We start from the raw sequence: 14,571 nt of genomic DNA, 5'->3' as shown, positions 1-14,571 counted from the left end.
ACAATGTGTCCCTTTTTAGCTGAACAAAATTAAATCTTTTTCTCGCTTACATAACTCATGACGAATGTTTGCTGACAATCAATGACTTTCAGAACGAACATTGCAATCCATCAACATGGGCTGATAATTACAAGAAATCGGCTTGTAAAACGAACTGTACAGAAAACACCTCTCACATGCACATCCATCACCGTCCGTCTTGAAACTGATGAAAAATGCATCCATAGTCAAACACGTGCCGATACTGAGAGCAGTGATATTTTCTTGCAAGGAACATCATTTGCTGCACTTCTGTGCCCACAAAGATGCAATATATAGCTCCAAGACAACTAATCCCTGGGTCTGTCTCAATATCTGCTGTCATGCTTCCTGTGATGACAGCCATGGAGGTGACCTTGGTGTCTGTGGGTGCAAGGTGGCATGTGCTTTGGTCACTCTGATGTGTTCGGTCACTCAGATGTGTTCGGTCACTCTGATGTGTTCGGTCACTCAGATGTGTCCACACATAAACAAGCTAGGCTCGATTTGGGAGGCTGGACAGGGGACTTGCTATCATCGAGGTATGACGACATGTTTCATCGTCAAAGTGCTTGGTCAAAGTGGTATCCATTTGATTTCAACACTTTTCCAATAATATTAATTAAAAAATAACACATTTGACAATCATTAGGGATCTATTCATATTCATGGAATTTATGGGAATTGAGTGACACTTGTCCGAGCCTAGTCTCCCTTAACAACAACCATCCTGTTACCATCCTTTGGACAATGGCATTGTTCTCCAAGACAGGGACTGGAGAACATACACTTCATCTTAATATCAGACATTTAGGAATAACACTTGCATGAAATGAATACCACAGGTCAAGTTTAATCCATATGCATAATTTAATCAATATCAAGACATGAATATTTAATGCAAATTAACTCCTGCACATAAGATGTCAAACCCTGGGGAGTCCTCCAGAGTTTATTCCAGGGGTTCCGGTATGCATATGCTTTGGTCACTCCAGGACAACACAAATTAACAACAAGTCAGGCTAGATGTGAAAGGCTAGATGCGAGAGGCTAGATGTGAGAGGCTAGATGCGAGAGGCTAGATGCGAGAGGCTAGATGTGAAAGGCTAGATGCGAGAGGCTGGACATGAGACTTGCTTTCATCGAGGTATGACGACATGTTTCATCATAAAAGTACTTGGTCAAAGTGGTATCCATTCTCCTGATGCAATGTTATTGTCACCTTACAGGAATAGAATGTAAAATTGGTTCTTACCCAGATGATATTATCAACATATTTACTATGCTACATACCTGCATAACAACCTGTGTCGTCTGCTTATGGCCTCCCTCCTACACAGTCCATGTCTCCTCCACCCCACACACCTACCCCACATCCACTGACGTCCGCTAGGGGCAACACCACCTCCCTCCTACACAGTCCATGTCTCCTCTTCCCAACACACCTACCCCACATCCACTGACGTCTGCTAGGGGCAACACCACCTCCCTCCTACAGTCCATCTACCCTCAACCCCACACAGCTACCCCACATCCACTGACGTCTGCTAGGGGCAACACCACCTCCCTCCTACACAGTCCATCTACCCTCTTCCCCACACACCTACCCCACATCCACTGACGTCTGCTAGGGGCAACACCACCTCCCTCCTACAGTCCATCTACCCTCAACCCCACACAGCTACCCCACATCCACTGACGTCTGCTAGGGGCAACACCACCTCCCTCCTACACAGTCCATCTACCCTCTTCCCCACACACCTACCCCACATCCACTGACGTCCGCTAGGGGCAACACCACCTCCCTCCTACACAGTCCATGTCTCCTCTTCCCAACACACCTACCCCACATCCAATGACGTCTGCTAGGGGCAACACCACCTCCCTCCTACACAGTCCATCTACCCTCTTCCCCACACACCTACCCCACATCCACTGACGTCTGCTAGGGGCCACACCACCTCCCTCCTACACAGTCCATCTACCCTCCACCCCACATACCCACCCCACATCCACTGACGTCTGCTAGGGGCAACACCACCTCCCTCCTACAGTCCATCTACCCTCAACCCCACACAGCTACCCCACATCCACTGACGTCTGCTAGGGGCAACACCACCTCCCTCCTACACAGTCCATCTACCCTCTTCCCCACACACCTACCCCACATCCACTGACGTCTGCTAGGGGCCACACCACCTCCCTCCTACCCTCAACCCCACACAGCTACCCCACATCCACTGACGTCTGCTAGGGGCCACACCACCTCCCTCCAACACAGTCCATCTATCCTCTACCCCACATCCACTGACGTCTGCTAGGGGCAACACCACCTCCCTCCAACACAGTCCATCTACCATCTTCCCCACACAGCTACCCCACATCCACTGACGTCTGCTAGGGGCCACACCACCTCCCTCCTACAGTCCATCTACCCTCAACCCCACACAGCTACCCCACACACCTACCCCACATCCACTGACGTCTGCTAGGGCCACACCACCTCCCTCCTACACAGTCCATCTACCCTCTTCCCCACACACCTACCCCACATCCACTGACGTCTGCTAGGGGCCACACCACCTCCCTCCTACCCTCAACCCCACACAGCTACCCCACATCCACTGACGTCTGCTAGGGGCCACACCACCTCCCTCCTACAGTCCATCTATCCTTAACCCCACACACCTACCCCACATCCACTGACGTCTGCTGGGGCCACACCACCTCCCTCCAACACAGTCCATCTATCCTCTACCCCACATACCCACCCCACATCCACTGACGTCTGCTGGGGCCACACCACCTCCCTCCAACACAGTCCATCTATCCTCTACCCCACATTCACTGACGTCTGCTAGGGGCCACACCACCTCCCTCCTACAGTCCATCTACCCTCTTCCGCACACACCTACCCCACACACCTATCCCACATCCACTGATGTCTGCTAGGGGCCACACCACCTCCCTCCTACACAGTCTATCTATCCTCTACCCCACATACTTACCCCACATACTTACCCCACATCCACTGACGTCTGCTAGTGGCCACACCACCTCCCTCCTACACAGTCCATCTACCCTCTTCCCCACATACCTACCCCACATCCACTGACGTCTGCTAGTGGCAACTCCTCACTCCCATCTCTCCAATGTGCATGTTCTATCTCACTGTGCACTGCCAAATTGTGCATCCGACCTTGGGCTGATCTCTCACTATATCTAAAGCCCACAAATTAGCCGTATGACGACAGGATGAGCATCACATCGTGATACACACTACACCTCCCGTTTTGTGCGGGAACTTTGGAGCGCAGAGTTCGTCTCTACACACTGGAGCAAGTCAGGCTGTATCATCATGTTTGATACTGATATACACTGTATTCAAACATGCTAAAACCCTCATGCTACAAGGAAATCCTGTTTCAAAAGGCAGAAGCAATAAGGTACGTTACCCAGACCATTCTGTTCACTCATTATAATAATGAAAAGTATAGAACGAGGGTCCCATGAAGCTAATTCACCAAGAAGTATACAGATCTAAGATACCGTAGAGTAGATCCATGAACATCATAGGAAAACATACTCCCTCTGTTCAGCCTTGGAACACCAAACACTACATATGACATTTCTGCCAGGGCTGCCTTGAACCTAGACTGACATCTAGTCCCAGAAACAAAATTATCTTATTCAAAAATATATTTACATAAAAATTTAATCAAATCCAAAAGGAGGCAAGGACAATTCTTAATTTTATTTTTTCATTTCATGGAGTTGAGGCAATCTAGACTTGACCAATCATTCTAGTCTTGAGTTGGACTCCTTTTTTAATTTATTTTCTAGGGTCTGGGAGACAGTCTACCTTCAACCTACCTCGCTTGGATGTACATGCATGTGGGGTCGTGTTGACCTTCCGCACGTGCGTGGCATGTCGCATGTTATTACAGCTGACCCTGGAGAATGTTGCACAATGTTTCCATGCCCAGGGACTCAGCAAGTGCTTGTTGTGGCTAGTGGTTTAGATTGCATATGTCACTGGTGAATGAAGACCACCATGGTATGCTAGATACTCATCACTGAGGTGAGTGTGTCTTACAAGAAACGCCACGAATAGCTGCAAAACTGCTGAGGCGGCGTTAACAATATTCACTCACTAACTCTCACAAGAAATATACTACTCAAAACAAGTTAAAGAACATCCACAATTGGAAGGCGGTGTGTGTTCCAGCCAGTCATGCCAGATTAACTATAGTCGTATGGAAAATATGGGGTGTTTCTAAACGTCTCTTGAGTAGTATACATCAAGTTTATTACTAAACATTGTGTTTATTCATGTGGGTATTGCTAAACCATATTTCAAATATGTTTTCATATAATGTTTGTTGGTACTGGGAATTAAACTGGCCGGAGACTTGTCTACATCAATAGCGGGGAATAAATCTGCTAAGATTATATTTGGTTTGACACAATGTAATATCACATAGTGAGTATGGTTTTACGAATCTCAACTGATATTCCAGTTAAAACATGGCAAGGGGCAGGGGCAATGGGTGTCACACATTGTGCCCATTTGCAGAATCAAACCTGGGTGTTCCATAGCTTGTAACCACGACTACCTTACCGCTTCTATTTCTGTACAAATAATGATGCCAAGGCATTAACAATTTTCAACTGTTCTGCCCAAGAAAATCCTATTCCACCACCTCCACCACCACCAAGGGTGTGCGGTATTACCGGTACACCGGTATATTGTGGTGCAAATCTTCAGCAATACGTATTGCGATACATTAAAATGTAAATGTAGCAATATATTAGGGCAAATATAAATAAGTATATTTATGTGTTCCTAATCGATATGGAGATGGAAAATAGTATCTTTCTGATACAACTTGCCTCCGACAATCTTTTTATCAATTAGCGTGTACACATCGCGACTATCAAGCTCCTCACAGCAATAGCCCGTTCGGTTAGCTCTGTATACCAAGAGTATAACAAAGGTGTCACGTGTTGGGATGGAGCTTGCGCTACCATGTGACCGTATTATCTCCCTTGATCGTTGCTGGGATACAAAATGGCAGATGATTTTGACATCGTCCCAAATAAGGGACACTGACTGATGGTATCTGACATTAATACAGGGGGGGCGGTCGGGTAGCCTAGTGGTTAAAGCGTTCGCTCGTTACGCCGAAGACCCGGGTTCGATTCCCGACATGGGTACAATGTGTGAAGCCCATTCTGGTGTCCCCCGCCGTGATATTGCTGGAATATTGCTAAAAGCGGCGTAAAACCATACTCACTCACTCACTCACTCATTAATACAGGGTATAACTCTGATTAACTCATGAAAAGGTAAATTGGCAATATATTGCAATACGTATTGCAATACAGGTTAGAGTATGGCAATATATTGCAATACAAAATCCAGGTCAATACACAGGCCTAACCACTACCACCACCAATGGTGTGATGATGATACTAATGATGATACTGATGATGTTTATTTTGATGGTTTTGTTGACAATAACTTGTACAAGCACAATGTAGTTAAAAAAACAAGTTCCCCATATCCCAGTGATGCAGGTGGCCAGAATCATCCTGTGTTGCCTCGCTCACAACCCCTCTCCTTACCTGTTGAAATATTAATGAATAGATTGGAAAGTGTCCGTCAGTGAGCCTACACAACTGCGAAACAAACTCTGCAATCTGTGAAATCCAATCAACTTCAATATCCTACAAAAACAGCCTATCAAAGACAACTTGCCACAACAGACTGAACACAGGGAACTCAACACACTGGATAATATCTCACCTTCATGGCAACGTTTGTGAAAAAAATCTCGGCAACCTTTTAAACCTGATCATCCTGCTTCACAAATGTGATGTTTTGAAATTCATCTGATTTAGGATTCAGTGAGAGATAATGTTAAACCATAATGGACTTGTGTGGTGCTGCTGCCCTTCATTCATCTCCTTCCACTCCATCACACATTAATGAAAGGATATGTGGCCTCTTTACAGCTGGTGAGTCAGTGCATTGTAACACTGCATGAGCCAATACTCTAGCACCAATACTCCTGCATGGTGTGACTCTAGTACCAATACTCCAGCCATGGTGTGACTCTAGCACCAATACTCCAGCAGTGGTGTGACTCTAGCACCAATACTCCAGCCATGGTGTGACTCTAGTACCAATACTCCAGCCATGGTGTGACTCTAGCATCAATACTCCAGCCATGGTGTGACTCTAGCACCAATACTCCAGCCATGGTGTGACTCTAGCACCAATACTCCAGCCATGATGTGACTCTAGCACCAATACTCCAGCCATGGTGAGACTCTAGCACCAATACTCCAGCCATGGTGTGACTCTAGCACCAATACTCCAGCCATGGTGTGACTCTAGCACCAATACTCCAGCCATGGTGTGACTCTAGCACCAATACTCCAGCCATGATGTGACTCTAGCACCAATACTCCAGCCATGGTGTGACTCTAGCACCAATACTCCAGCCATGGTGAGACTCTAGCACCAATACTCCAGCCATGGTGTGACTCTAGCATCAATACTCCAGCCATGGTGAGACTCTAGCACCAATACTCCAGCCATGGTGTGACTCTAGCACCAATACTCCTGCCATGGTGAGGCTCTAGTACCAATACTCAAGGAATGGTGTGACTCTAGCACCAATACTCCAGCCATGGTGTGACTCTAGCACCAATACTCCAGCCATGGTGTGACTCTAGCACCAATACTCCAGCCATGGTGTGACTCTAGCACCAATACTCCAGCCATGGTTTGACTCTAGCATCAATACTCCAGCCATGTTATCACTGGATTGCCGAATTCTAATAGAAGGTGAGGTGAAATGGGGTTTAACGTCGCGTCCAAGATTATTGCACTTATATAGCGACATGCAGGTACGTGTGTGTGTTTGTGTGGCTGCTTGTACTAGTCCGGACTGATGCCGATTTATAGTGCTAGCTCACTGACATACCATGCCGCAGTTTAACATGAATACCCCACTCAGACACAGTATACTGACTCCGAGCCGACCAGTCCTTGTTTTAGCCCCTTAATGCCGAGCGCCAGACAGGGTAACAACAAGTACCATCTTTTAACGTCTTTTTGTATGACACGGTGGTGGGTCGAACCACGGACCTTCCGCTCTCCGTGCGGACGCTCTACCACTAGACCACAAAGGCGGTCTCCATGACAAGTGATTGAAACAACAGTCTCAGCAGAATTTACAATTAAATCGGGGTTAGACACGTCCGTTCATCTGAGACTAGTGAACATCCAGAGGAACTAGTTGTTTTCTTCCTCAATTAGTTATTTTACATAAACCACTAGTCCGAAATCAGCTGCACACTTGTTGGATGCAACAAGAAGATTGTAATTACTCATCTAGGCAATATTCAATATATTACCATACAGTGAGACATGATCAATCCATGCAGCTTTCCATCTGCCAAGATTAACCAATATATATATTAACCGTCTGCTGACAATGGCATTGCAGGAAAGAGGTGGCACCACAACAGAATGCATCCATGCATACTGAAACAATAATGAAACTACAGATCCAACATTTCTTGACCATCAACCCATCCTGCAAAAGAACTATACAAAGTACAAAGAGAAATCTGACAGATCATAACCCATTGTCATAACTTTCCAAACTTCTGAAGAAGTTTCCTGATGAAACAATCCTAGTCTTGAACGGATTCAAATGTAACCAGACAACCTTGAAATTAAACTTTTGACAACGCCAATCATTCCTGGGACAATGTAATGAAGAGGAAAGTCAGGTGAACCAACTCCCACGTTGGACTTCATGAGGCAGCGAGTTTTGGGCTGCTGTCAGTAACATTCTGCACACATTTCATTTTGTCATCCCTCAGGAAATTTGTTTGGCATTATACAGGCCAATTCATTCACTAATTCGTTTGATCCTAAAAGTGTTTACCACAGTTCAAGACATGACTGTGACCTTAGCTCTGACAAGATCTTCAGTCTTGTGGAAGGTGCAAGGACTGAGACCTAAGTTGAAATTGGTAAAACTACACTTGAGTACTTTTCACTTTGCATTTCAACATTTCAACATTTCAACAAAAGAAGTGTGAGGGCTAAACACAGCATGAGCCTTTCTCATTCACTGACATAGGTCTGTCATGAACAGAAATAGGGGTTGTCTCCCTTAGCAGTGCCAGGATCTGCTGGTTTGGGTTAAATCCCAAATTTGACTGTATCATGATCCTTGGCAGGGAATACTTTCAAAGTGGTGTTGAACCCAACTCACTCACACACTTTGAGGTTGTGGTATCTTCGGGGGCATGACAAAGAAAACATCAATAATAACTTGCCTACCGATAAAATGTAAAAAAACATCAAATATGAAACATGAATCTCATAAATATGCAAAAACTATGTTCATATTGTAATAATAGATAACATTTACCTGTTTAAGAGTGTAGACCATCGATTGGTCAGTCTCTCCAACTGAAGACGAACCTGTCTTGTGTCATCTTGATTGTAGTCGTCGATTAATTTTTCCGCCAATCGTTTGAGATTGTCGACAGTATCCTGTCGCTGGTTCACCTCTTCCTGCAGCTTCTGTAAGCCATGAAACAGTAATCTTGAAACTGGCCCTGAATAATTGATACACCGGCTTCTACTGTCATCATGTCAGAGGCAGAGGAAAACTATTACAACTGCGTTATCACCTTCTGACATTCCTGACAATCAAATCTTTACGCTGACAATCATTAATAAGCTGCACAATTGCTTACAAGATTTGTACGCAATATTCGTTCTTGCAGAAAACAACCAATACCTGAGGATTTGAAAGATTTAGAACATCATTCCAAAAAAAGTGCCATGGCACTGTAGCTCACTTGGAAATGTAGTCAACAGTTATAAATGTAAACAGTTAACAAAGGATACTGAGAACAAATGAATATTACATTTAATATGTTATTTAAATTGAATTGATTTTTTTCTTCAAATTTTCAACACTTGACATGAAATATTAATACAGAATTCTTTGATAAAAAATGTGAATGCATGCAAAAGTTTGAAATGTGGAATATACAAAAATTAGTTTTTTTATATAAATTGATTTATTGACACTGATTATATGAATTGAATTATTGTTGTGTTTTCAAATTTGGAATGTGGATAACAATTACTATTTAATGTGGAATCAAAGAATATTAGATTTTTATGCAGTATTTAAAAGGATTTACTTTCTACATATAAACAAGATAGACAAATTCATAAACTTTGCTACCTTGTGCTCCTTCAGAAGTCTGTCAACATCGTTCGGAGACTGGGGTCTGATTGGACGAGCATCCAGCTCCTCCTCGATCTGTGACAGCCATCGTTCAAACTCGGCATACAGCTCGTCAAACTGTCTGCACTCCAAGAGCATATCATCGAGCAGGTTCTTACGTCTATTGACATTCCGGAAGGCCTCGTCCCAGTGCTCACGGAGTTTCTTAGCTGTCAAATATAGAAATAACATGGAACAATTTTAAACAAAATCATAATCATGAAGCACATTTCAAACACAATAATTCTGGCATTGATTTAAATCTTTCAAATTGATTTTAAAATTATTTTCTAATTTTCCTCTCCAATTCAAAGATTCATAATTTTTTTAACTTGATTATTTTTTCCATTCACAGAAGCCATGTCATAATCATGAAGCACATTTCAAACAAAATAATTATGGCATTGATTTAAATATTTCAAATTGATCTTAAGTCTACTTTGTAATTTCCCTCTCCAATTCATAGATTTATAATTTTTTAAACTTTTTTTTCTTTTTTCCACTGACGGAAGCCATGTCAGTTTAAAATATAATCAATTTCTGGTTGCTTCGCGGATGCAGACCACCAATCATGGCATTACATTGATGGCTATCACCATCATCATACATCATTTCATCAAAAAGAGGAGTTTGTCACCAGGTTCACTGAAAGCTTGTCATTGTTTCAAGATAATATGTCAACAAGTGTGACAGCTGTGAAAATCACATGGTAGGAAAGTGTTGCCTTTTAATCTCTAAAGCAGACTCAGAGTAATTAGGACTTGGGTGTAGATGGATGGTCACTGGAGAGTGAGTGAGTGAGTTTGATTTTACGCCGCTTTTAGCAATATTCCAGCAATATCACGGCGGGGGACACCAGAAATGGGCTTCACACATTGTACCCATGTCGGGAATCGAACCCCGGGTTTTCAGTGTGACGAGCGAACGCTTTAACCACCAGGCTACCCGACCGCCCCTGGTCACTGGAGAAATTCCAGAGGGGACTATTTCACAACCAAGTTTTTTTTGTAAAAGGCTAAAATGGCTTTTGAGTGTGTGTGTGTGTGTGTGTGTGTGTGTGTGCGTGTGTGGGTGTGTGCGTGCGTGCGTGCGTGCGTGCGTGCGTGCGTGCGTGCGTGCGTGCGTGCGTTTGTTGCACTCAGCAATTCCAGTAAATAATCAAGTTTGAACCAGACAAACCAGTGACTGATATTGTGAGCAACAATCCACGCCATCAGGGAACAATGACACACAGTCAAGCAGGTCACTGAGTCTAGCCACCCAATCTATTAAGTAGCCTCTTACGACCAGCATTGATTGCTGGAGACCAATTTTAACTCGTATCCCCATAGTGTATTGAGTGTGTGCATGACTTGGATGTAACTCTGCTTTGAACAGTATTCCAGGAATATTACAGTGGAAAGCCTGAAATGTTACAGTTTCTGAACACTTTGACAAAAGAAGCAGCAAATCTTGAATCTGATCCCAAGGAGCATTGGACACTGGCATGGCCAAGGGAAACAGCTCCTCACAGAGTTATGTCCCTTGGTCCACAGTAAAAGAAAATGGCGTCTGAACTTTGGCAGCTTTTCAAGTTTCACATCTAAGCCCTATTCAGTCATATGACAGTGATGGTAAAATAATATGCTTTAGACATTATTACAATGTCCAGAATCAAACTGAGTCATTGGTGTGATGAAAAACCCGACTATGCTTGACGTAAAAGGAGACTAACGGGATCGGACGGTCAGACTCGCTGACTTGGTTGATGCATGTCATCCATCCCAATTGCGTGGATCGATGCTCATGATATTAATCACTGGATTGTCTGGTCCAGACTCGATTATTTACAGACCGCCGTCATATAGCTGGAATATTGCTGAGTGTGGCGTAAAACAACAAACCAACCAAAACCAACTTGAACCACTGGACTATAATGCTTCCCTCTCATTTCATACTACAGGGAATTTATGTTCACACAAAGTGCCTGACACACATCTGCCAACAAAGTGATCGCATCACTACCACTGTTGTAAGACAAATACCACAAACTTTGTAATGGCCCACACAGATAATCTTCCAACCCTCTCCCAACTAACAACGACCACCAATGCTGGTGCATCCTCAAACTGTTCAGCTTGCTATCCAGACAGGTAATCACCACATTACACAGGAGCTGTCAGCTTTAAACTACTGAACTAAATCAACAACTTAAATAGACCATCCTAAATACCTCACAAGGTTAATGATTTCTAAAACTGGTTATTCTGTGTAGGTTATACGATATCTTCTGTAGAAGGAATTAACTCAATTTGAGCTGACATCATGGATTCTTATGAGAAAGTCTTCAAGGTGAAGATAATGCACCATATCACAATCCTACTTTTGTGAAACCCTGTACCCATTATATTGAAACATCTTGAACAGCAAAAGATCGATATACCTATTGAGGTTTGTATGGATAAATATCCATCCACGCTCAACATCGCTAATTCACAAAACAAACCCGTTTCTAAATGACACAATATGCATCAAAGCTCAACATCGCTAATTCACAAAACAAACCCGTTTCTAAATGAAACAAAATGCATCAAAGCTGAACATCGCTAATTCATGAAACTAACCCCATTTCTAAATGACACAATATGCATCAAAGCTCAACATCACTAATTCACAAAACTAAACCAATTTCTAAATGACACAATATGCATCAAAGCTCAACATCGCTAATTCACAAAACAAACCCGTTTCTAAATGACACAAAATGCGTCAAAGCTCAACATCGCTAATTCATGAAACTAAACCAGTTTCTAAATGACACAAAATGCATCAAAGCTCAACATCACTAATTCACAAAACTAAACCCATTCCTAAATGAGAATTCTTAACAGAAGAAACCCTGACATCAATAAAATCTTGATACTGAGATCCACCCAAATGCTGAAAGAATTTTATCATTGCTGAGGTCCACGAACTCCATCAAAGACACCTGACATGAAATCACTGACCTTTCAAAGATAAAGACTATTGTGCTCACTCAATACCTGATAAGCTGACCATTCAAAACAACAGGACATTGTTTGAGCTGACATCTGAAATCCATGAAGAAAGTTTCCAGTAATTAGCATCCTGGGGCAAGCTATGTTTTTTAAACAAACAACACATCCAGATCAGTGTTAATTTCAAAGCAAAGGTCAGCGATAACCAGCAGCGATAACAGCCATCTAAGGCATTGAACATAATCACAGATTATGACATGTTCTTTAGGGATTAGCTGACAAAGGAGATGCAAGGTTGTACATTCAGGACGTTTTTTGTCATCGATGAAAATGCGGTAACCGTAATGCTGACAGGTTATAGTTTTGACATTCCATAAAATAATTAGAGTATGGGCTGAGTGAATGTTTGTGACCTTTGCTGGTGCTGTAGGGACAGCAGTGTGGTTGGCAGTGTGGTTATATCACATACATCAGCTTGAGAATAATGCTGAATGTCAGTTTTTGAATATATGACTCCCGTAAGGATGAGGCAGAATGGGTCCCCTGCACCCCATTCTTGTCTCCCCATGAGGATTTCGGGGCAGAATAGGTCCCCTGCACCACATTCTTATCTTTACATGAGGATTTCGACCCGTGAAGATTCCTGGGTAGAATAGGTCTTCAGCAACCCATGCTTGCCGTAAAAGGTGACTATGTTTGACGTAAAAGGCGACTAATGGGATCGGGTGGTCAGGCTCGCTGACTTGGTTGATGCATGTCATCGATCCCATTTGCGTGGATCGATGCTCATGATATTAATCACTGGATTGTCTGGTCCAGACGCGATTATTTACAGACCGCCGTCAAATAGCTGGAACATTGCTGAGTGCGGCGTTAAACAACAAACCAACCAACCAACCTTGAGGATTTCGGGGCAGAACGGGCCCCCTGCACCCCATTCTTGTCTTTCCATGAGGATTTCGGGGCAGAACGGGTCCCCTGCATCCCATTCTTGTCTCCCCATGAGGATTTGGGGGCAGATTGGTCCCCTGCACCCCATGCTTGGTGTAAGGGCCCACAAATGAGGATTGGTTGGTCAAAGTGTGTGTCTGATTCTGGGTTGCTGGGATTATTTACTGACTGACGTGATATTTCTGACTCTGATGTAACATTCACCATATGGGGATTAGAACCCTTGTCCTTGAAGTGATGAGCAAACGCTTTACCAGCTGGGCCATGCTACTGCCCTCCAACAGAACAAGAACTGAAGCATGTTTTTCAGAAGATTTCTTCTTGATGTTTGTTATTAACTTATTGTCTTTTAATCTTACAGACGTGATTTGAGTTCTGTTACAAACTGACACTCAAAACACTTAAATTTTCTTCATTGCTCATATCGAAATCGTAGCTAGATTTGTAGAGTAGCAAAAAGTTCTTATATATTCTAAAGAAAAGTCAATGAAAAATAACTTAAATATCTTGCCAATTCCTATTGCTGTGGAACATATTATTAATCATACTGACAAAAAATCACCAAAAATTAAATTTTCTGAAAATGTTACAAGGAGAAAATGCACACTTAATCTGTGAACAGAGTTACTTCAGACCAGACAAGAAGCAATCATCCCGTGGTTTAGGAACCTCAATTTGTAGCAATTTTTAAAATGTGCCACCAGTTCTATCTCACTATCCCAGCAAATGATTATGGAAAATGACTGCACCAATTATTCTCTAAACTGCATAGTTCCTGTTGCAATATTTTTCGCATCATGAAACCACATTTTTCCCCCTACTCCTGCATCTTTGAATGCATCATTTTAACGAAAATGGCCTCAATTTAGAGGCACTCAAAATTCCACCCTCCAGCCCCAATTATGTGTAGAAATCCTTGACAGCTTTAACCGTTTCTAAATGTAGGAAAACGTTTGTGTAGACAAAGCAGTGCCGGGGACCAGTGCGTTACCTCTGATGCCATGCTGGAACTGTAACCCTTTAACTGTCAGGTGCTTAAACTACTGTAACCTTTTAACTGTCACTGTCACTGTCATGCTAGAACATTTACCCTCCAACTATCAGGTTCTTATACTGCTGTAACCCTGTAACTGTCAGGTGCTTACACTACTGTAACCTTTTAACTGTCACTGTCACTGCCATGCTAGAACATTTACCCTCCAACTATCAGGTTCTTATACTGCTGTAATCCTGTAACTGTCAGGTGTCTTAATGCTGTAACTGTCAGGTGTCTTAATGCTGTAACCCTGTAA

At 43.1% G+C, this 14,571-nt stretch overlaps 1 protein-coding gene across 8 annotated transcripts in view; it reads right to left on the bottom strand.

Moving 5' to 3' along the window:
- Positions 1-14,571, bottom strand: part of LOC124111021 (dystrophin-like) — a 480,101-nt gene that overhangs the window by 158,235 nt on the left and 307,295 nt on the right. For all 8 annotated transcript variants that reach the window (XM_048383638.1, XM_048383637.1, XM_046470561.2 and 5 more), the window contains 2 exons: positions 9,309-9,520; positions 8,478-8,632 (listed from right to left, as the gene is read on the bottom strand). In XM_048383638.1, coding sequence (XP_048239595.1) covers positions 8,478-8,632; positions 9,309-9,520 — 367 coding nt within the window. The remainder of the gene's footprint in view (positions 1-8,477; positions 8,633-9,308; positions 9,521-14,571) is intronic.

The sequence above is a fragment of the Haliotis rufescens genome, unplaced genomic scaffold (genome assembly GCF_023055435.1).
Source record: "Haliotis rufescens isolate VD_foot unplaced genomic scaffold, xgHalRufe1.0.p SCAF_5, whole genome shotgun sequence".
NCBI lineage: Eukaryota > Metazoa > Mollusca > Gastropoda > Lepetellida > Haliotidae > Haliotis > Haliotis rufescens.
The sequence above is the reverse complement of the archived record's forward strand: the minus strand, read 5'-3'. Positions and strand labels throughout refer to the sequence as shown.